This window comes from Callorhinus ursinus, unplaced genomic scaffold (assembly GCF_003265705.2).
Source record: "Callorhinus ursinus isolate GAN/ISIS: 27379988/994484 unplaced genomic scaffold, GSC_fseal_2.0 scaffold10, whole genome shotgun sequence".
NCBI classification, from domain to species: domain Eukaryota; kingdom Metazoa; phylum Chordata; class Mammalia; order Carnivora; family Otariidae; genus Callorhinus; species Callorhinus ursinus.
The window spans coordinates 50032670-50056915 of NW_027397072.1; the positions used below are offsets into that span (position 1 = coordinate 50032670).

Below are 24246 nucleotides of genomic sequence, written 5' to 3' on the forward strand. Positions count from 1 at the left end.
TCTTCCTGACCCTCAGTTTGTCCAGATCTCAAGCGGTTGTGAAGACGAACTGTGTATATAAAATACTTTCAGATATTAGAAACTAAAAAATACAAATGACAAAAAAACCCAGCTATTATAGCTGGAATTCAGTACTCTATTCTGCCTTCAGACCTACTACAGGACATGCTATCCTTTGCTGTTCCACGTATAGCAGAAATTCAGAGTTTTTCTAACAGGTATAGATCCCTATGCCTGATACTGTGTGGCAACCTTAGACTTGAGCTTTTACTCTTATCTCTCTCAGTTATTTTTTTGTTTTGTCTATAACCTAAATACCTACTGTCAGCCTCTAATGTGAAACCTGGTGCATGATAACAATCCAATAATAGTTTCACCGTGAGTGGGAGTGCAGGCTGGTACAGTATTTTTGGAGGGTAGTGAGGCAGTCTCTTTCAAAATTTTAAGTCTACATATCCTTCACTCCAACAGTTGTATCTCTAGGGATTTAGATATAGACGTATACATATTTCAGGGCATTTACATTGCAGCCTGTCTGTAACAGAGAACAAAAACCTGAAAATAACTAAAAGTCCATCAATATTCGACTGGATATATAGATTATGTTTCTTATAATCAATGAAATACTATGCATACCAGGCATTAAAAAGAATAGAACGGATGTATGCATAAATTGACTGGGAAAATCAGTACCCAAGATAGATTGTAGGATACATATACTAACTGCTTTTGTATAAAATAGGAGATATCCATGTATGTACAAGTGTATAAACACCCACACACACAATAAGTATGAATGTGAGCAGTTGGAAAATATCTGGAAGAACCACACAAGGCACTGGAGAAGTGGGACTTAACTTTCATTCCATACCCTGTACTATTTGAATTCTTAAGTGTACCTACACGCTCATCGAACCTGCGCTACCGGCCCCCAGCTTAGGAGGGCACTGTGGTTCCCTGACTCTTGTTTAGTAATCAAACTACAGTCGGCCAGCCAGCGTGGTGACGTCATCACGACTGTCGGTGGCGCGTGCGCAGTAGTAAAGGGCCTGGGAACTGCGTGGGTTGCTGCCTATTCGCTTCCGGTCCGGGATCTTGTTTTGGCACCGAGGGCCCCGGGCTGGCGGCTCTGTCGCTCTTGCCGTTGGGTGGGCGGCATCTTGGGGCCCAGATGAGCCAGTGGCATCATGCCCGCGGCGGCTGGGGCCAGGGACGGGCGTTCTCTGGACGTAGCTCAGCCAAGAAGAAGCGCGGAAACCACGTCCCGGAAAGGTAATCCGCCTTGGCCCCTGGGCGTGGCCCTCCAGCTCGGAGCTCCCGGGCCTGGGCTCCAGCTCCTGTGGTGTCTATCTGCCCCAGTCTCCGCCGAGCACTTGGCCGGTCCGCCCTAGCTGGGAGGCACTGATGCTCTCGCTGCTCCGCCCACAGTATCTGATCATCTTTGAGGTTCTGATTTCTCCCCATTCTGTTAAAAGCGAGGCTCTGGCCATTGCTTTTCCGGTAAAATGCAGAGGGACGGCTTTTTAAGATGGGGCTGCCAGTGTTGGGGACACCCCTTAATTACCAAATTGGAGTCTCCCACAATTCCTCGAGCCGTGTTATTTTGGCATAGCAAATGTGACTAATAAGAACCAAGTTCAAGTGAAAAAACCCCGCCAGGACGTCCGAACTTTCCACCGAAAAAGTTGATTTTATATTGTTTCCAGGAATCACAGGGATCACATACTGTTGCTTCCTATCACGTCTCATTTGAGACTGCTGCTTCTGTACAAAGGATTAATTTTGAGACCTTGCTCGTGTGTGCATTGAACTCTTGTATTCCTTGAGACCTTCCTTTCCTCCCATTTCCTACATCAAGTCCCCTTCATTTTATCTTCTGAGTATCTTTATTCTGTCAGCTTCTCTCTGTCAGCATCCTAAGACAGAATTTGCCTGATCTGTTGGCGGTTAGGTCCTAACTAGTGTACGTGTGTCTACTCTTGTTGCCTTCCAATCCATTCTTCCCACAAGAAGTCCTTTTAATAGACTAGTCCGAATATTGCTCATAAACATATACCAAAAACATTGTTTTAAGAATAAAAAGAAACTTTTTACACATGGTCTTTAAGACTCTGCATATTCTAGACTCCTCTCTTGCTTCTCCAGCCCCATCTTGTGCCACTTTTGTCATCACTTTCTGTACTTCAGCTATACTGAATCAACAACCTTAGTTAACTAACTCATCCTAAGACATCATCCCAAATATCACTTTTCACTGTGACTCCTAACATTACAAAGTGAAGTTCACGGTCCCTTTTTTATCAGGTTGTCTTTTAAAATATGAACTTGAAGTTCCCTATTGACTGATTTTGATGGCATCACTTGTATAAGGACTAAAAATAAACTGTGAAGTGAAAGAATTGAATTTAAATTATTTCACTCAACAGGTTATGTATTAATGACGTCTTAGTAATCAGGATTAGTTTAGGTTTTATCAGGGATACAAAAGTACTGGCCAACTCTGGTTTTAGATCTGCCCTATTTGTTGAGACCTTTTCACTTAACTTTCATTCCATATCCTGTATGGAACTTTCATTCCATATCCTGTATGAAAATGACATGTCAGTGTTGGTTCATTGATTCTAACAAATGGACCACAGTGGTTTGGAATGTTGATGGGGGAAAGCTGTGTGGGGTAAAGGAGAGAGGGTATAAGAGGGAACTCTGCTTTCTGTTGCCTTGTATCTAGGACAGTAGAAGTTGTTACTAGGTGGGGCTGAATAAGTGGAACAACAGAATTCAAAGCAAAGAGAAGAGGGCGCCTATTGTGTGGGCTATGGTTTCCATTTACAGGGAGCCTTCATTCTATGCAGGGAGATGGGCTAACATAAAATTTGGCTAACAAAAAATGTATTAATAGGTGGAAAGACTACCTCCCAGTTGGACAACGGATGCCTGGGACTCGTTTCATTGCTTTCAAAGTTCCTTTGAAAAAGGTGAGCAAAAGTTGATTCAGTATTTCACAAATCCGAATTCATGATGTAGAACACTGGTGCTCGACCATGTCACACTCCATCCCCCCCCCTTTTTCCTTAAGTTTTTATTTTTTATAGTAATCTCTGTACACAATGTGGGGCTTGAACTCACGACCCAACGGTCAAGAGTCCCATGCTCAGGGGCGCCTGGGTAGCTCAGTTGGTTAAGTGTCTGACTCTTGATCTCAGCTCACATCTTGATCTCGGGGTCAAAAAAAAAGCGGGGGTGCCTGGGTGGTTCAATTGGTTAAGCATCTGCCTTTGGCTCAGGTCATGACCTCGGGGTCCTGGGATCGAGTCCATGTCAGGCTCTCTGCTCATCGGGAGCCTGCTTCTCCTTCTGCCTGCTGTTCTTCCTGCTTGTGCGCTCTCTCTCTGTGTCAGATAAATAAATAAAAAAGAGTCACATGCTCTAGCAACTGAGCCAGCCAGGCAGCCCTCCATTTTCCCTTTTTAATAGCAAATACTTTGTTATATCCCCTTTACTCTTCTGAAATAAAATTCATAGATAAATACTACTTCCATACTTAATTTTAAAGAAAAAAAATCAATGTAATGCTGAAACCAATAATATAAACAATAAATAAAGTAACTTACAATAAAGTAATATGTATTAATTTCAATATGTAAATATTTGGGCATGACTATATTAGAAATAAAAACATAGTCATTTAACTTGCACCATGAATACAAAAACTGCAAATGCAGATTGAACTAGGTGGATTTTCTTGCCTTACTGGCAGGAATTTCCATGATAGTGAACAGCTCTTAGTAGATTTTCAAATAAAACAAAGTATATGACCTTTACTTGGCTGATACTGTGATTACTATCTTGGAAAATTCAAAGTACTTTAAAACTAGGCAAAAAAAACTCTTGTATTTGTGAAATGAAGTTAGATTTTAAGGCTTAGATACTTATGAAACAGTTTTTCACCTGTATGAGCATTGAATAGGATATTCAAAAGTCATTCTCTGCGTGGCCGCCGAGGCACGATGTGGGGGGGCAACAGCACCTACAGGCCGGTCACTGGGCTCTTGGAGGTGCAACAGAGCCTGTGAGGTGAAGATGAATGAAGATCGTCCTGACGTTTTCTGAAAACTCTCTGAGGATGGCTGCGATAAAACCACTAGGAGCACAACTGCATGTAATGAGCATTTAGGTAGCTGCAGGTGAATGTTCCAGTCCATAACTAAGGTGGTAGAAAATTCTTCATTGTCTCAAACGCATGCAATTGGAATGAAAAATGAAGAATTGGTTAAGAAGACATGAAGTGAAGCAGATGATGAAAATTGATATTTTTATTTAACACTGATCATTCACAGTAAGTTATGTAGAAAAATAAGTGTTGGAATACTTTTATTTTATTATCATTTTTTTTTAACATTTTACTTATTTATTTGAGAGAGAGAGCAAGAGAGCACAAGCAGGGGGAGGAGCAGAGGGAGAGGGAGAAGCAGACTCCCCGCTGAGTAGGGAGCCCGATGTGGGGCTCGATCCCAGGACCCTGGAATCATGACCTGAGCCGAAGGCAGACGCTTAACCGATTGAGCCACCCAGTTGCCCCTGTTTGAATACTTTTAATTGTAGGGCAATAAAGTCTCTTATCTTAAGAAGAAAAAAAGGTGTGAGACACATTTGTAGGATTGTATGAATTCGGCAAGATTTCTAGCATCCATGATCCGCATTGACTAAATGCTAATAAGACCTCTTCACTCCCATCATAACCAAACCGTCCGCCCCCAAAAAAGAACCCCAGTGCCCTGGATTAGTAAGTCAGGATTTCAGCATGGAAATTCTGAAAATTGTGTTTTTGTTTGAACTAAGGAAGGAATAGGTGGGAAAAGCATTTGGCCAGTATAAAAAAGGTGAGAAGAGACTCATGTCTCATTGAACTGCCCAGCATAGAATGGATTGGTATCTGAAAAAGCCCACTTTGAGTGTATTGGGAATTTATTTAATTTGTGACTCATAGGTCAGAGTTCCGTTCTTACCTATTATGTCAGTTCTTCTGCATCTGGACTTAAAAACTAGTCTTTTCATATAGCTAAACATATGGTTCTTATTCACATCCATCAACACCAAGCGTGGTGCTGTTGAATAAGTTGAATAGTGTTTGGCATATAATAAATATGAGCAAATATGTGTGGAATGACACCCTCCCCCATTTGTGGTTACTGTGAATTATCTCCTGTATTTCTTCTTTTCTCTGTGAGACTGTCCTAATTCCCTAACTCCCTACTCCATGGCCTCTAAAAGTGGATTCCTGAGTTCTACCAGGGTCCCTGCTTAGCCCCTTGCCTAAAAGTGCATCAGCAAGATAGAAGATAGGAAGACTCTGCGGTTTCCCTTCCTCCACACAGCCACAAATCTTTCCTGTATGATAGAGTGATAAAAAGCCTCCTCCTCGCTCTGTAGACTCAGGTTATCTGTATTCAACCTTGGGATTATTTAGGCACTGTAAAGGGAATTACAGAGCTGCATAATCACCCCAGTGCAGGTCTTATTCATGCTTAGAGTCAGGGAGTAAAATGTCACATTGGTTTCCTGTGTGTTTTATGGAAGTCAGCCAAAGAAAAGCAGCCCCAATACTTGACTGTCACTTCTCATGCACATTGGAATTTAAAATAGAGTATGTTAGGTGTCACATAAATGCCATGGCAAGAAATATCAAGGAATTCAAAGGAGGGGGAAATGATAACAGACAGGAAGGCTTCCTACAGGGTTTGTGACTTAAATTAGTTACCTAAAGTTAGTTGTTCACGTGGCTAGAGATGATATATGATCCATCAGCTCCAAGTCTGCAATCAGCTTATGGAGAGATTGTATGTATGCCTTGTTGTAATTTACTCTTCAAAACTTTCACAGTATTATGTGGAAGACTCAACATCATCAATCTGTCAAATTTTCCTAAGTTTGTTATAAATTTAACATCATCTCAAATAGGCCGATTCTACAACTCATAAAGAAAAGTAAACCTAAATAGCCAGGAAAATTCTGAAAAAGAAGAATAATGGTGGAAGTAGATCATGTAGCCCTGTCAGGTATTAAGGCTGTATTAAAAGTGTTGGTAGAGCATAGGGGATTTTTAGGGCAGTGAAACTATTCTGTGTGATACTATAAGGGTAAATAGTGTCATACATTGATCAAAACCCATGGAATGTACAATAGGTAGTGATTTGTAACATAAACTGTGGACTTTACTAGTGATTTGTAACATAAACTGTGGACTTTGAAAATGACATGTCAGTGTTGGTTCATTGATTCTAACAAATGGACCACAGTGGTTTGGAATGTTGATGGGGGAAAGCTGTGTGGGGTAAAGGAGAGAGGGTATAAGAGGGAACTCTGCTTTCTGCTCAGTTTTGCTTTGAACCTAGAACTGCTCTAAAAACTAGTTTATTAATTCCCCCCCCCAAAGCATGTTGCTCGCATTTGAATAACCAAACAGATCCATGAGTAGAGTACATAAATAAGCCAAATACATAAAAGAATATTTAGCAATAAAAGCCACCCTTCGTATATATGAGTATTCAAGAAGTATTTAGGAGTACCTATTTAGGGGCACCTGGGTGGCTCAGTCGTTAAGCGTCTGCCTTTGGCTCGGGTCATGATCCCAGGGTCCTGGGATTGAGCCCCACATTGGGCTCCTTGCTCAGCAGAGAGCCTGCTTCTCCCTCTCCCACTCCCTCTGCTTGTGTTCCCTCTCTCGCTGTGTCTTTCTCTGTCAAAATAAATAAATAAAATCTTTAAAAAAAAAAAAGGAAGTACCTATTTATAGGTGTTCCACATGGAGCTGGAGATACAGTGGTGGGCAAAATTGATGCAGTCCCAGCCTTCTGGGAGTTAAAGTCTGGTTAGGAGATCAACATAAAACAAACACAGAAATAAATAGGTTAGAAGTGAGCTTATTTTCTTCCTTCTCATCTCTAGAAGAAAGGATTGTAACATAGCTTGTAAATTTCAGCGGAATGGAAACTTTGCTTTGAATCTCATTGTGTGTTGGCATCACAAGGCTTGAATAAATGGAAAAGGATTTTAAGCACATGTTTGCTCTTTCTTATTTCATTCTCTCTAACAGAGTTTTGAAAAGAACCTTGCTCCAGAAGAACGTTTTTCACCCTTGGATCTTTTTAACAAAATCCAAAAACAGAATGAAGAGCTTGGACTAATTATTGATTTAACTTATACTCACCGCTATTATAAACCAGAGGTAAATGGAACCCTTCATTGAAAAGAACCTACTTTCTGATACTGTAATAATGCATAGTAATTCAGGAATTATCATCTTATGCTAAGGTGAATCCTGGCTTTATTCCATGGGTAATAATTCAAAAAGGGAACTTGGTGGTTTCCTTAAGTACGTATTTCTAATTGATGTCTCAAAATGAGATTAAAGACATGAATTAAACTGCAATATAGGACAGTAGGCTATGTGCTGAAGAAATTTTATAAGCTTCCATGTTCCATATTTTGAAAATGAAATAAACTTTCAGTAAGAATAGTAGCAGCCCTAAAAGGAAAGAAATGAATAACCATTATGTCTTTAGCACTTATTTTAAGCAGTTGCCTGAGCATGTGAGTATCATGGTAAAAGACAACTGCTCTCTAAATTTCATGCTTTTCTTTTCCTAATATCTCTTGATAAAAGACAGAAGCCCATATGATCTGTTGGCCTATGTGGCATATCAATGGGATGGAATTATCCTTCTGACCAATTTCATGGCCTTGGACAACAGTAACACCCAATGTTTATTAATATTTGTAAATCACTTTGCTATTTAAAAGGTACTTTCACATGCATTAACTTAGTTAATCCTCACAACAGTCCTTTGCTGATGAAGTAGTAGGAGTACTGGTATCTCCTAAGTGCTTACTCTGCGCTAAGCTCAGGGGATAGAGGATTATTACAGTTGCTAATTTTATAGATGATAAAACTTGAGTCTCAAAACAGGAAGAATTGGCACTTGAATTCAGTTATTCCTCTTTTTTTTTATTGTGGTCAAATATACGTAAATAATTATCATCTTAACCAGTCATAAACATACAATTCAGTGGCATTAAATACATTCACAATGTTGTGTAACCATCATCACTGTCTATAACCAAAAGTTTTTCATCATTCTAAATGAAAACTACACCCATTAAAGAAATAATTCCACTTTCTCTCCCTACAGCAGTAACCTCTATGCTAGTTTCTGTCTCTGTGAATTTGACTATTCTAGGTACTTCATATGAGTGGAATCCTACAGTATTTGTCCTTCTGTGTCTGACTGACTTCATTAAACAATGTTTTCAAGGTTCATCCATGTAACAAAATGTCATTGCTTTTTATGGCTAATAAATACTCCATTATGTATACATTCCATATTTTGTTTATCCGTTAACCTTTGATGGACACTTCAGTTTTTTCCACTTTTTGGCTATTGTGAATAATGCTGCTGTGAATGATGGTATACCAGTATTGAGTCAGATCCCTGCTTTCAGCTCTTCTAAATGTATACATAGGAGTGGAAGTTCCTGGATCATGTGGTTCAATGTTTAGAAACCTTTGAGAAACCATCAAGCTGTTTTCCAGTGTCATTTTGTTTTTAAACAATTATCACAAATTTTAAACATACACAGAAGTAGACATAATACTGTGGGTAAACATTGTATACCCATGAACTCATCCAGCTTTAATCTTTATTAATTGATGGCTATCATGTTTCGCCTGTATATCTACTGGTTTCACCCCATTCCATATTATTTTGAAGCAGATACCATATATCATATAATTTCACCTGTACATTTTTGGTATATATATTTAAAATATAGGACTTTTATTTTTTACTGTCATTATTTAACATTATCCAGTCAGTACTCAAATTTTTTGTTGTCTTCTAAATGTCATAAAAAAGGTTTTTTAAGAGTTTGAATTAAATCCAAATAAGGTCCACACTTTGCCTTTGATAATTAGGTCCCCGAAGTTCTATTTAGTCTGTAGATTCTCCCTCCATGTCTCTCTTACTTTCTTTTTTTTCCCCTGGTGAATTTTATTTTTTGAAGAAACCAGGTAGTTCATTCTGATTTGATGATTCCCTCCGCATGTGTTGTTAACATATTCTTCAATCCTTTTATTTCCTGTAAATTGGTAGTTGGACGTAGAGGCTTGATCAGATTCAGGCTTGAATTTTTTTTTTTTTTTTTTGCAAGACAGTTTCAGAGGTGATGATGTCTTCTGTGGAGACATAAAGTGATTATCTCTTTTTGTGATACTAGTAGTCACTGATGATTGATATCTACACCCGTTAATTCATTTGGGACTTCAGAAAATAGTGAATTCTATTCCTTTTTCGTTTATTAGCTGGGTATTTCTATCAAGAGAAGCTTCCCCTCATCATCTATTTGGTTGACCAGTTACAGAGGCATGATTCTTTCCTTTTATTTAACAGGTATCAAAATAATGAGTTGATTCACTAATATCCTCCAGTGGTGACCAATAAATTTTATTTATTTACTTTTTGTATCACTATGTACTTCATTGCAGTTATTATTCTCATTAAGGCACAAATGGAGGCCCTGTCTTTGCCCAGTTGCTTCTCAGTGTTTCTCATTAGAAACTCAGTGCTCCTGAGTCTTTTAGACATGACATTAGTTGTTTCTAGGCTTTTTCTGTCGTCAGGGCTAGGAAATGTATATGTTTATTTTTAATATAAAATAAATATAGGTTCATACTGGTACTTTCCATTTAAATTCAGAACTATAGGATTTTCACTTAACCACTTTTATTGGTGTCTAATTTCTCCCACCCCAAGAATACCGGTTCTCAACAGTGCCTGCAATTTGCTTTATCTTACAATTCAAATCCAAGTTTTTCTGACGCTGTTCTACTGTTCTGCTTAAATCACAGCTGCTTTATGACCCTTAAAATATAAAACAATAAGTAGAACTACTTATATAATTCATCATTTTATATGCATTCATTCACATGGACTTGGCTTTCAGGCTTGTATGCCTATTGCCTATCCATTCTGTAGGGGTTTTTTTGTTTTTTGTTTTTTTCCATTCTGTAGTTTTAATGAAAGTCAGATGATACTTCCTGGTTGGAACAGCCCGGGGAAAAAATGGCTCTTTTATCAGAATTACTGACAGACTATATTAATAATCTCTTGGTTTATAGTCTGGCTTCTCTGATTATTTTTTACTTCTTTCCTTACAGATGAAATAATACACATTTTCATGGTTTTGCCTTACAGGACTTACCAGAAACTATTCCTTACATAAAAATTTATACAATTGGGCATCAGGTGCCTGATGATGACACTATTTTTAAATTCAAATGTGCTGTTAATGAGTTTTTAAAAGAAAATACAGATAACGGTGAGTTTGGTTTTTTTTCTCTTACCTGAACTTTGGTATGCATTTTGAATAGGTTTGGGATTTTTACTATTTTTAATAGTTTTACCATTAGGCCTGTTGTATATGATAATGTTAAGGTAGAAGTGTCAGATGGTGCAGGTAGAGTGAGGTGTTTTTCCTTTTATAGTCACAAATTAGTTTGAGAAGTGGTTTTAACGAGAAATGTGAATGAACTAGCTTCCTCCTCTCTCTCTAAAATATGTGACTGGGAAATATATACTAAAATAAAAACATTCTTTTGTCTTATTTATTGGTTCAGAGGTGAGAGGCGGGGGGGGGGAAAGGTCAAGGGTGTCAGGGTATTGGGTCAGAGGTATGGGGAGCATGGCTTGTGTGACCCTCTGCTGAAAACAAGGAGAAAAGATGTCAAGGTCTTAGGGTATGTAAGAGAGACAACAAAAGGAAAAGTTTGGAGACGGAGCCCTGGAAGCAGAGCAAAGCAAGGCGCGCCAGTGGGGCAGCGTCCCCATCGTGCACATTTCAGATATTCCTGCCGGTTTTCCCTTTTGGGCACAGACGCAGGGGTACACGACCACCTCTCATTCAGACAGAAGGGCTTTAAAAAGCTGGTGTTTCTTGTTCCTGCCTTAAGATCTACCTTACTGTGTGGGAAATAGATCTTAGTAAGCTATTAGCTTCTGAATTTTAAGGATCCACCTACCTATTTCTGGCATCTGGCTATCAGAAAGAATGTGGTATTTGCCATATTTTAAGACTGAGGAATCCTTTGTCTTTGGAAAGCCACTGACTTACAGGACCAAGTGCTCATTTTGTTCTTTTTCTAACTTTAGCTTGAGGAGTGTGTTTTGTTAAATAAGTATGACAGAGTAAATATTCCATATATACACATACACACAAACGGAGTAGGGGAGAAAAAATAGAGATGGAGGTGGGAAAATAGGGGGTGGGAGGTGAGAGAGAAAGAGATGGGAATTTTAAGGTAATTTTTCAAACTATAACCTGGTTGCCTAACGCAGGCACTAGGTCTTAAGTATCTTAGGGCCTGTTTCCAGATCTTGCCCATACTTTAAAACTTGAGAGGCTCGGCCCTGCCTCTGACAACCACGTCGTCTAAGGAGGAGGTCGATTCTGTGATTGGTGTTACCGTGTCTCAGAAACATTACCTCGTAAGACGGGAGGCGTTAGGGAGCAACTGCCGTCCTGCCTGCGGCATCCCGGCTCCCGTGCGTGCAGCTGCCCTCCGGTACCCCTTCTGTTCTGCGAGGGCTAGAGGCCCGTCCGAGGCCGCGTGAACGGCTCTGCAGATCCTGTTTGTTGCCGTGCTGCCCCGTGCTGGTCGTCTGCCTGTGTTGTGCTGACTTCGCTGTGCTCTCTGCCCTGGCGGTCTCGGGAGCTTGCTTAGGATCCGTGTTGGCTACCTCTGCTCTAGGCCCCTCCCACAGATACCAGGCTCCCCGATGAAGAGGAGGACACTAGACTGTCCACTCCCTAGAACTGGTAGAGACTCAGAAAATATGTTGATTCGGTACATGCCGAGAGCCTTTTAGATTTGTGGGTAGGGCACGGGGATACAGAGGTGATAGCGGTCTCTGTTCATTAGAAACTAACAGTTACCTGGGAAGTTAAATGGGTGGCACCTATAAGACAGTGGGTTAATTATAATAAAAGAATTAAGTGCAACAGGAATATGGAGGAGAGGTTGAGGGAGGCCTGACTGAGGAGACAGCATTTGAGCTGGGCTGTGGGGAAGAGGATTTTGCCAGCATGAGAAAAGGAATGTCCCGGTTTGGGGAACAGGTGCAAAAGGCATAGGCCTTGACCTTGTGCCCGGGAGTAGCAGCCTCTGGAATGACCAGAGGATAGTGTGAAAGGGCGTAGAATTCACATGTTCATTTTCAACAAACATTTACAGGACACTGTTCTAGGAAGCAGGAACAGAAGAAAGTTCTTGCCCTTTTATACTCTGCATTCTAGTGGGGGAGGGGGATAAGTATATGAAATGTCAGATGGTGATAAGGTGCTTTGGAGAATTAGCAAACAGGATTCAGAAGTGACGGCGTGTGTTGGGTGATCAGGGAAGGCCTCTCTATTAAGATGTCATTTGAGTAGAGCCTTAAAAGAAGTGAGGAACCATTGGCTATCTGGGGAGTTTGGGGGGACAGTGTTCTAAAGCGGAGGTAATAGTAGGTGCAGAGCCCCTGAGGCATGACTATGCTGGCATGTTTGAGTAAGGAGGCCAGTGTAGCTGGAGTGGGGAACGTGTGTGTGGTCAGGGTGTAGAAAATGGGATCTGAGAGGCTGGCAGGGGGCAGGAGGAGGTCCCTGTAAGTTCTAGTTTGAATCATTGTAGTCTTATAGTTCAGTTGGAGAGATTGATGATACCGTTTATAAAGAGTTCTAAATGCTGTGCTAAGTGGAGATTTTTAAGCAAGGGAGCAACCCTACGAGTTTATATTTTAGGAAGATCACATCTTCCATATGAAGGGTCACTTGAAATAGACAAAATTTAGAGGTAGGGAGATAGTAACCCGGGCAGGAGATGGTGAGTGCTTTCCTACCAGACACCTCCTAGTCACAGATACACATTTTGCAGAGATCAACTACACCTGATCGTTTTTTATTTAATTTCTCACATAATTTTTTAATTTATTTTATTTTTTAAGATTTTGTTTATTCATTTAAGACAGAGAGATGGCAGAGAGAGAACATGAGCAAGGGGAGAGGCAGAGAGAGAGGGAGAAGTAGGCTCCCTGCTGAGCCAGGAGCCCAACATGGAGCTCAGTCCCAGGACCCGGAGATCATGACCTGAGCCCCTGAGCCGAAGGCAGACACTTCCCCATCTGAGCCACCCAGGCGCCCCTTGCGTAATTTTTTTTAATGATGGACTAAGAAATACTATGGCACGGGTTGGAAAAATCTTAGACTTGATTCTAGTCTTTGTTCTGTCTGCCTGCTGTGCAGCTTGGGCTTACATCTCCAATTCTCACTTTTTCATCATAAAATATGAACAGTGCTGCTTCCCCGGGTGCTTCACCAGCACACAGACTGTGGTGTGTGAGAAGCAGCAAATGAGAGAAGGGACGGAAGCGCTTTGGGGATTCGTGAGTCCCGCAGAAACTGTTCTTTTTCATATTCAGTATCCAAAGAAAAGGTATTTGATTTGTCTCACTCAAAAACAAGTTTCATTCTTCTAGCCTGTTTTTTTTTTCTTTTTGCTCTCATTTTCTATAATTAAATCAGTTGCTGATGGACATTCTATATTAAGAAGCTGGGTTCCTCTCAATGCCCTTTTAGCTGTTAGTACCTGACCAGGCCTTCTCCAGTTTACACGATTGCAGCTAAGAGGGGCTATGCAGAATTTCTCAGAGGCAGTGAATTTCTGCTTTATGTTAGATAATTCTTTATAGTGTATTCCTAAAATAACACACTCTTTATCAGTTACTCCTCTTCAGGGGAGTGGTAGTGTTGTGGCAACTAATAAATGGTACTCTAAAGAAAATTGTAGAATTTGTTTTAAGTGTATCTACTTCACTTACTTAAACTCTCTCTTCCTTGTTTTGTAGACAAACTCATTGGTGTTCATTGTACCCATGGTTTAAACAGGACTGGCTATCTCATCTGCAGGTGAGTTGCCAACCCCAAAAGACAGACCACGTATAAGTTGTTTTGTTTACAATAGTAGCGTAAGCTAGTTGCAAAAAGTGCAGTCGGTATTGAAAGGTATGAAGTAGAAAGCAGTCTTGCTCCTCACCCAAAGATTACCACCAGTAATAATTTAGTACGTATTTTTTCAGACTTAAAAATGCAGAGAGGTACAAGTATATACGTGTAATTTAATGGTGTAATATTTTAGATACCCTGTTTTATAATTTAATATATCGTGGGCATCTTCCTGTGAAAGTATTTGGAAACCTTATTATTTTTTAGAAGCTGCATTGTTCCTTTGCTTCCTGATGAACATAAAAGTCAGAAGTTTTTAATATTTTAAAACACTGAATCGGTGAACATTCCCTTATGAACAGATTTGAATATATATGCTATTTTCTCAGATAATTTCACTCAGAATGGAATCTCTGAATCAAAGAATTTATACATTTGTTCATTCAGGAAAGACTGAGCATCTGTTCTCTGTAAGCACCATGCTGGGTGCTAGCAGAAAGACTTCAGAGACTTGACTTGCTTTTTGAGAACTCTTCAACAGTCTAGAGAGAGTAGACGTTCAGGAATCACACGAATGCATGTGGAATTAGAGCTCTGACAAATGCCAAGGAGAGGGACATAGTACATAAGAGCATGTTAATAGGAGGGATTTGACCTTGGCATGGAGAATACAGAATGTTTCTTTGGGGATGTTTGGGCTGATATCTGAAGGATGTTGTGGTATTAACCTGTTAGACACTGGGGAGAGAATTCTGGGCATAAGGAACAGCAAAGACTAATAATAGGAAAGCATATGCTGTGTTGGAACGAGCCAGGGAGGCTGGGCCATGGGAAATACGGTGTTAAAATGGAGCTGAAAAGCTCAAAAAAAAAAAAAAAGGTTGGAGGTGGGAGTGCCTGGGTGGCTCAGTCGGGAGAGCATGTGACTCTTGATCTCAGGGTCATGAGTTTGAGACCCGTGTTGGGTGTGTAGATTACTTTTTTTTTTTTTAGATCAGTTTAAAAAAAAAGTTTAAAATGAGCTGGAGGGGCACCAGGCTGACTCAGTCAGAAGGGCATGTGACTCTTGATCTTGGGGTCTTGAGTTCAAGCCCCATATGGGGCATAAAGATTACTTTAAAAAAAGTTTAAAATGGAGCTGGAAGTATGGGGAAGAGCTAGATCATGCGGGTCTGTGTTTAGACTTTATCTTAAGAGTAACTGAAAACCACTGAACTTTTTGTGTTAAGGGTGAGTATATAGAACATAATCAAATTTGCATTTTCAAGCCATTGTTTTGCTGCTAACTGGAGAATATGCTGCGGGGGCTGGGGGAAGAATGGAAGCAAGGAGAAAAGTTAGGCTTTTGTAGAAATCAAGGCATGATGGTGGCTTGGACCAGGGTGTGGTGGTCATTTGGGTAGAAGGATGTGGACATATTCTAGAGATGCACATTGTTAGGACTTGGTAGTATGTTGCAGATGAGGGTGAGGGAGAAAATGGCTGGCAGTGAGAGTGACTCCTAAGCTGCTTCTGGCCCATACAGTTGGTTAGATGGTACTTAGATTTGATGTTAATATTTTTCCCAATTTGTTTTTTGCTATTGTTGGTTCCTGATAAATCTCTGTCATATTGTCTCCTGTTTCTAGTATACAAAACACTTTGATAAAAATGACTGTTGTGGGGCACCTCGGTGGCTCAGTGGGTTAAGCGTCTGCCTTCAGCTCAGGTCATGATCCCAGGGCCCCAGGATTGAGCCCCATGTTGGGCTCCCTGCTCACCGAGGAGTCTGCTGCTCCCTCTTCCTCTGCCCCTCCCCCTGCTCTGCTCGCTCTCTCTCTCTCAAATGAATAAATTAAAAACAAAACCAAAAAAACAAAAATGACTTGTATTTTTTATCAGATACCTTTTTAACGTCTGCCAGTTTGGTCCTGTATTTTCTTTTTCATTTATTAATTAAATTGTGTTAATGTAAATAATTATATTAATAGATTTGCTAAAGTTGGGTCATCCTTGGAATAAAGTCTTTTTGTGGTCGTGATATATCATTCTTTAATAATTATTGGATTAGATGTGCTAATATTTTCTTAGGATTTTTAGATCTATATTTGTAAGTGAAATTGGACTTTTTTTGAAAACACTTGATTTTTTTCTTTTCGTATATATAAATGACTTGAATTATGTTGTTTTATTAGATATTTGATTGATGTACATGGCATGAGGCCAGATGATGCAATTGAATGTAAGTATGAGGGTTGTCACTATTTTTTCCTCTTTATAAAAGTTGAAGGTGGAAATGTAGATGAATTTCTCAAGTTTTAGAAAAAAGAAATGTTTGTAATTCATTTGCTCTGACACAGTGCATTCTTTTGCCAAAAGTTTATAAAGGGATGTGTCTGGAAATGGTGAGGTATAACTGCCTGAATAATTAGTCACTGGATTTCAGCTTTGATCTGCTTTCTCTGGGAAAGATTTGCTATTTGTACAGTGATTTCTAACAGTTCATCCACTCTTCAGTATTCAATAGGTGCCGCGGACATTGCTTGGAAAGACAAAACTACATTGAAGACCTTCAGAAAGGTCCCATCAGAAAGTAAGTTGCATTTTTTATGTGAGATCTCTGGTTAGGGAGATCTTTTTTTATATCATTTAAGCTGCACATATCCATTCTTCTTGTAGCTTATTTACTTGCTCGGGGAACCCTAAAGAAACAGGGAGGGGAGGATGGATTGTTATTTTCATGGGCCGAAATATCCTTAACTAAATTGGCTACAGAATTTGGAAACCAGTAATACTGTGTGGGAATGTTCTCTTTGAGGAATTGGGATTCCAGTGTATCCAGATCAAGTGGTTTTGAAGATGCAACACATATGATGGAACCAGTCCACACCACTATTAAGTCTGTTAACCAAGGACATTGGTATAACCTACATCAGACCCAAGGTTACCCAGTACCTTCTCGGCATTTCCACACCCAGACCCAGGATTTGCAACAGTCAGTAAGGTATCTCTGCTGTCCCCTTTTCTAGAATTGAAATAGAAATTTATATTGTAAATTATTGCAAACACTTGAGAATGGTGAGAATTGATGTTTTCTGGCTGATCACTGTCAGCTGATTAGAGGTATCATTTGCTCCATATTTTGCATTCAGGGCTGGAAAATAAAGTATAGGATGGGGAGGAATATGTGACTTTTCAGAGGCAGTTGGGAAAAGGACCTAGAAAATTGCATTGATTCTAAACTTAGTTTAAGCCAGCAATTTGATGTGATTACCAAAAAGGATCTTGCATTCTTAGGCTCTATTAATAGTATAGTTTGCAGAATAAAGAAGGTTCTTATTTAAAGAGTAAATAAAAATTATAGGAAAAAGTAGTAAAATTCCAGTATGATGTAATAAATTTACCGATCTTGCTTTTGAAGCAGTTAAATTTCAGTCTTAATTTTCCAAATTTGTTGCATGTGTAGTTAATAATTAGAATTTCTACACTTTATAGTTAATTTATATATGTATTTATAAAGTGAAAGCAGCTTTCTGTTTTTTAAAAATAAATACCTTAATACTGTCTCACATCTCCCCAACTGTAAGACTTGGGGAGAAAGTATTTGATTAGAAAAGTGTGGGCATTTATCTCTGTAGGGAAAGGTTGGAATAGCTCCTGGGAACCTACTGTGTGCCAAGGTGTTGTGGTAGGTAATTTAAATATGTTGTCTTAATTTACCTTGAAAACAAGCCATGAAAATGGAAGGTATTACCTCCATTTTATAAAGAAGTAAGTAATCCAGAGATGAAGCAATTTATCTGCTAAGGTTGTACAAGCAGAAGACAGTAGAACCAGAGTGTCTGTATTATTTTATAAAGCTTTTTAATATATTTTACTAAAACTAATAATAATTCATTACTTTTTCTTTTAAGAAAATTTTCACAGAACCAGAACGTTTACCAGAGAGGCCATGTCCCTCCTCCTGGTCCCCCTGGAGAGGACTACTCACAAAGGCGGTACTCTTGGAATAGAAAGCCGAACGCCAGTCAAGCAGCCCAGAATACAGTGTGGTACCCTGGCACTTACTACAGACTGCCGTGTCCGACCTATTGCGGATGGACCGAATGACACAAACCTGTCCTGGAAATCGCTCTGCAGATAGAGCAGGACTGAAGACCAGCTGGAGTGACTTTTTATAAGATCAGGTCAAATGAGGTTTATAATCTGTTTTATTGCTCCCTCATGTGTTCAAACTTAAAGGAAAATTACATTGATACTTACCTCTTGGCTGATAAACTTGCAGTATTTGCAACAGTAAAGGAAATAATCTGTCACTCAGTCTTAAATTTTTTAAAAGGAAGATGGTATTTTAGAACTGAGAAAGTAATAAAGAATTTCCCTTGTAAATTATTTTCTTAAAAATTCTGTCTTCCTTATTGATGTATTTCTTTCTGACTAGACTTGTGATAGTGTATGTGCGGAAATTTCTGGTGTTTTTGTCGTGTTCTATTACTGACCCAATCATTAAGGCTATCGTTTTTTCCCCCTAACTGTTCAAGATTTCTATTAAAAACCTACCTAAGAGACAATCTCTTTAAAATCTATATGAAATTAGTGATGGTATTTTTGTGATTAGACGTTTCTTTCTTTGGCAGTCTGTTGTGGGACTTGACCAACTTCTTTCACTGCATTGTCAGATATGCCATCTAACACAAGAATGGATAAACTTTTAGGTAAATTGACGGTCATATGGGCAAGAGGAACTGATAAACCAGAATGCTGGTTAATTTACCTGACAGGGTAATTGTTATCAACTGGGTAGAACTATTCAGAAAACTTGAAAACTTCTATAGACTACAAAAGTTCTTTAATGAACAGAATAGGCTACAACACGTAAAGCCTGGGATATCTGGAAGACTTGTGGACAAGGATGGCTCCTTGTTTTATTGCTTCTCTGTTGAACCTGCTGGGATCTTTTTCCACGTGCCTCATGGTGGAGTGGTGCCTCGACCTTGACTTTCTCTGTTATCTTTTCTGCTGGTATACCTCTGGAACATATAGATGGATCACTTGGGAGGTGTTAAATATTTTTAGCTGCAGAGGAAGCCAGAGACCTTAAGTTTGCTCCAGAAAGTGTCTCACCAGCATGACATCATAAGCCTCAGTAGATACTCAATGAATACTGGGGCAGCGTGGCTTCATTTTTTTAAGGCCTCTGACTTTGCAGATTTGTATCCTAGACTGTCTCCTACTGCACGCGACAGGCATTTTCTTTATCCTCTTTTCCATATGAACATACGAACAACATGTGGACCGTAGGGAAGTGCTCTAGCTCAACCAGGCCTCTGGCCTGTGAGTCATTAGCCCAGTCACACCGCTCCTCCTCATCTGAGCGATAGCTCAGGCATGAAGTGTTCCTCTGCCTGCCACATGTGACAGAGGTACAGAAGTCCTTGCTGAAAGGCTGCTCTTGTGCAAGTGTTGCCCAGGATATACCGTGAAGGCTCACGTGGACTGAAACTGGAGCCGGACAGCTAACTGGTGGGCCATAAAAGAACAAGCAGGGGCAGGCATGGGATTCCAGCTACTCTGATAGTTTTCCTTGGCAAGCAGTTTCTGAGGAGGACATTGCCAGCAGAAGTGCCATCATCAGAGGTACTGCTACCTTCAGAAGATGTGACCCTATCGTCCCCTCTGTCCCCTTCCCATTTCAGTCGTCAACATGGTTTGTTAAAAAACTAGACTCCTTAAAAACAAAACAAACTAGGCTCCTCTTGCTCTCTTAGGTCTCATTTATTCTTCACCACCCTAGAGCTCTGGCTTCTGCTAGTACCGTACCCACTGAGTCCTCTGGCTAAAGGGACCAGTGACTTCCGTTTTTTTAAAGGTCTTCAGTAGCCTTTTAAGCTTTTAAAGTTTTCACTTTTATTTAAAAAACACATATGAGTAGTTTAAAATTCAAATAGTTCGGGGCACCTGGGTGGCTCAGATGCTGTCTTTGGCTCGGGTCATGGTCCCAAGGTCCTGGGATCGAGCCCCACATCGGGCTCCCTGCTCAGCAGAAAGCCTGCTTCTCCCTCTCCCACTTCGCCTGCTTGTGTTCCTGCTCTCGCTGTGTCTCTGTCAAATAAAATCTTAAAAAAAAAAATTCAAATAGTTCTGAGATTATAGTGGAAAAGAATAGCCCCTCCCCCTGCCCCACCCTATCCCTATCACTCCTTAAAGGCAAACACTAAATAGTTTATGGGGGGAGAGGGGCAGAGGGAGAGGGAAAGAGACAATGAATATTAAGCAGACTCCACGCTGAACTCAGAGCCTGATGCAAAGCTCCATCTCACAACCCTGAGATCATGACCTAAACCCAAATCAAGAGTTGGACACTTAACCGACTGAGCCACCCAGGTGCCCCAAGACTAAATATTTTTGGGTTATCGTCTAGTATTTGCCTCCATGTTTAAATACTATGTTTATTTTGCTTACTGATTTTTTATTTGCGATATTACCAGTTGACCTGCTGTGTAGGATGCAGATTTAGCTCGTGCACATCATTTACCCACATGCACACTTCTGTTCTCACCCCTCAGTATAGTTATTTCCCAACTTCTGGTTCAGTCAGTATTCTCAGTTCATGTTGTTGCCTAGGTATACTGAGCCATAGTATGCCGAGATTATGCTCCTTATACTGCCTTTGTTCTCATTTTGCCTCGTTTGTTGGCTGCTTTTCCCTGCACCTATCACCGGTTCATCCCCCAGATCCCGACACCACTGTAACATTTCTCTTCGTATGGATAGGATAGACACAGATCCTTTTTCGTTTGAAATCTTCCTTGGAGCCCTCTTGGCCTTTTCCCGGTTGGGCGCTGTGTCAGTGTGCTAGAAGCACCAGACCGGGTGGCTTAAACAACAGAAACTTAGGTTCTCACAGTTCTGGAGGCTAGGTGTCCGAGCTGAAGGTGTCGGCAGGCTGGTCTCTTCCGTGTTTAGAGATGGCTGTCTTCTCCCTTTTGTCCTTACATGGTCTTCCAGCTGTGACTGTGTTCAGATTCCCTCTTAGGAGGACACCAGTCATATTGGATTAGTGCCAACCCTTATGACCTTGTTTAAATGTATTACCTCTTTAAAGACCATATCTCCAGGGGCGCCTGGGTGGCTCAGTCGTTAAGCGTCTGCCTTTGGCTCAGGTCAGGATCCCAGGGCCCTGGGATTGAGCCCTGCATCGGGCTCCCTGCTTGGCGGGAAGCCTGCTTCTCCCTCTCCCACTCCCCCTGCTTGTGTTCCTGCTCTCACTCTCTCTGTCTCTCTCTCTGTCAAATAAATAAAAATCTTAAAAAAATTAAAAAAAATAATAAAATAAAGACCCTATCTCCAAATATAATCACATTCTGAGGTTCTGGGGGTTAAGGTGACTTCAACATATGAATTTATCAGGGGTGGAGGGTAGCATAACTTGGCCCATGACAGGGACCTTGATCGTTCTCTATGCCTGGAGCATAGCTGTTACCCTGGGATTTATCTTCCCTGTCACCCTTGTCATTTCTTATACCCCTCTTCTGTTTCCTGGATCCCATAGCTGCTTTCATGGTGTACTTCCCTGTTTGGTGGAGTATATGCTTCCTTAGCTTCCCAGGGAGGGTTAACAGGATGTAAACTTTTCGAGACTTTTGCATGTGTGAAATGGGTAGTTTATTGTTTCACTCCACTGATAATTTGCTAAGCTGTAGACTTGTAGGTAGGCACTTTTTAAATGCATTTACTCATTGTTTTCCACATTTTGTTGTTGCTCTTGAAATCCTGTGCTATTTTGATTCTCGAGCTTTTATTTGGGACCTGCAGTTTTTCTCTCTGAAAGCTTTAGGATCTTTATCTCAAATGTCCTGAAATTTCATGATATGTTTAAAAGTGTTGAGTATTTTATTTGCAGTGCTGTATACTTAGTGAGCCCTTTCAGCCTGGCAAGTTGTGTCTATCAGTCCTGGGAAATTTTCTTTCTTTTTTAACCTAGTTCAGGAACCTCTATTAGTTGAATATTGGATTTTTTGAAATGTATCTCTAAGTTAATTATGTATTTTTCTCATTTTCCATTTTTAACCTTTTTGCCCTTTCTTTTTTTAAAATCAGGAGAATTTCCTCAGCTTTATTTTCTACCTTCCATATATTATTTTCTGAATGGCATTTTTTTCAAGTACTTTTTTTTTTTTTAATGAATGTATTCTCTTCTCTCCAAAGTTACCAATTATTTTTAGGTTTCTTCTGTTCCCTACATCAACTGTTTTCCTTCTTCTTCTTTTTTGTTTGTTTGTTTGATGCCTGTCTCTCCTGTTAGTGGTATTCTTGAGATATCTGGTGACCTTTGTCCATCTTTTCATACTTAAGATTGAGGCCCTCAAAACTGATGGAAGCTCTGGTTGTCTCGTGGTAGATTTGTAATAATAATGTTGTAAGTTTGCTTTTTGTTTACTTCCCCTTGTTGCACGCATTTAGGTTTTATTTTTCTCTATTCTGATGGTTGCTGTCTTTGATAATTTTATTGTGCTCTCTCTCATCTACCATTTGGTATCTCTCCCCATTATCTTGTGAATTTTTAATCTGTAAAAATTCCTTTATTGGCGTTTTGGGTAGAAGTATAGATAAAAGTATTGGTTCAGTTCAGCCAGTGTGATGAGCCTCTCCTGCCAATAAAATTGAGTTGGGGATTTATCCTCAGTCTGGCAAGCTTGATTTTTATACATTGTGTCCCAGAAGTGTAGGCCTTTGAGTGTCCTCCGTCATGATTTGGTCTTGCAATGTCAGTCACAAACTCTCCTGCCTTGGCGGGAGGCCCCATGTAGGAACTGTGTGAACCACCTTTCTAATGTAATTCCAACAACCGCCCCAGAATTATGTCCTGAAAACAAGTTCATTTGTGGTATTCCCCTCTTGGAAATTTTGGATGGCTTATGGCCTTCGGAGTCCACTTCCAACTCCTTGTCTAGGCCTTCCCGTGATCTGACTCCCAGCTGACTTTTCAAAGTGTCTACTATACTCTACTCCATTCTTCAGTGTGCAGGCCATTCCCTGAGTACACTGTGTTGTACATATTTATGCCACACGTCTTTGTCTTCCAGGTTGTTCCCTTGGCTATAATGGCACTGTGGTCTCTGTGAGCAAATCATGCCCATTCTTGAAGCCCATCTCAGTAAAACCTTCTCTCCCAACTCTACCCCCTATTGAATCATTCCTTTTCCTACAAGGTACCTTGTGTCACTAGCATTTCTTTCATTTATATCTCCTATTACATGAAAGGTTCCAAGCACAGTCTCAGATTCCCTCAACCTCCTCTTCCTTCACAAAGGCGCCATCTGTCACCCGGCCCACGGTCCCGTTTTCTGCCTTGCCAGCAAACCTTACTTAGCATTCCCCGAGCTTACTAGAGTCCAGGTTAAACAAGGCCCTTAAAGCCTCCACACCAAGTCCTCTCTCTTCTGTCATTTCTCCACTTTGGAGTTGGAGGAGATGCTCTACTGACAGCCACAGGATCAGACTTCCTGAGCTGCCAATGAAGGGATGATCAGAAATGTGGAGGAGTAAGCTCCCACTTTGGGGAGGCTTAATTAATGAAACACAGGACAGGAGGGAGCCTGGCAGGCAAATTCTCCCCCCTCCTTGCTGCCTTCTGTGGAAGACTGTCAGGAAAGGTTTTTCCTTTCAAGCCTTCCAGAGAAAGTTTAGCCCACTGAGCAAACACGTGCCAAACGACCCCTTTGTCTTCCTGGCTCATTGTGGAGCCTGCCTATGAGGTAATCCATTACCTCACATTGCTTTGCAGCTTTTCTTGCTTCACTTCCCTTTTTTCCTCACCCTCACCAGTCTTTTTGCACATTTCCCAAATAAAACACCAGTACTTTAATTCTTGCCTCAGGCTCTGCTTTCCAGAAGACCTAGGTAAGACACTTAAGCACTTGTTAATAAATTTGGCAGTCATAGGTTTTTAATTGTTCAACCATATATAGGAGAGTGGGAAGTACCAGAGCTCTTCCTGATCTGACATTGAGATCCTACAAATGTTTATACCTTTAGGAATACAGAAATGTCATTTATATTCAAGGTAACAATTTACCAAGAAGTATAGGCTGTAGACTTGTAGGTAGGCATTTATTCTGGGGGTTATTTCACATGACTTGGGAATAGTTTTTGGAGTCTTGGTATCTTCCATGACCCATTTGTTCAGGTAACACTTCCAGGTTAAACTCACTTTATCAGATGGTAACAGTT

The 24246-nt window shown here is 40.4% G+C and overlaps 1 protein-coding gene across 1 annotated transcript; it reads left to right on the forward strand.

Annotated features, from left to right (window-relative positions):
• The first annotated feature begins 1041 nt into the window (after window positions 1–1041).
• DUSP11 (dual specificity phosphatase 11) lies at window positions 1042–18405 on the forward strand. Its single transcript, XM_025868391.2, has 9 exons — window positions 1042–1272; window positions 2900–2975; window positions 7094–7225; window positions 10251–10374; window positions 13938–13998; window positions 16209–16255; window positions 16531–16606; window positions 16832–17017; window positions 17928–18405. The coding sequence occupies exons 1-9, from the start codon at window positions 1172–1174 to the stop codon at window positions 18121–18123; spliced, it is 999 nt and encodes a 332-aa protein (XP_025724176.1). The 5' UTR covers window positions 1042–1171; the 3' UTR covers window positions 18124–18405.
• Window positions 18406–24246: the final 5841 nt, after the last annotated feature.

Bases quoted from the DNA above. Each gene is read 5' to 3' on its own strand.
- DUSP11 (XM_025868391.2), top strand. From the start codon at position 1,172: ATGAGCCAGTGGCATCATGCCCGCGGCGGCTGGGGCCAGGGACGGGCG. The intron at 1,273-2,899 runs GTAATCCGCCTT...ATGTATTAATAG, and splicing joins GGAAACCACGTCCCGGAAAG to GTGGAAAGACTACCTCCCAG. The intron at 7,226-10,250 runs GTAAATGGAACC...TTTGCCTTACAG, and splicing joins ACCGCTATTATAAACCAGAG to GACTTACCAGAAACTATTCC.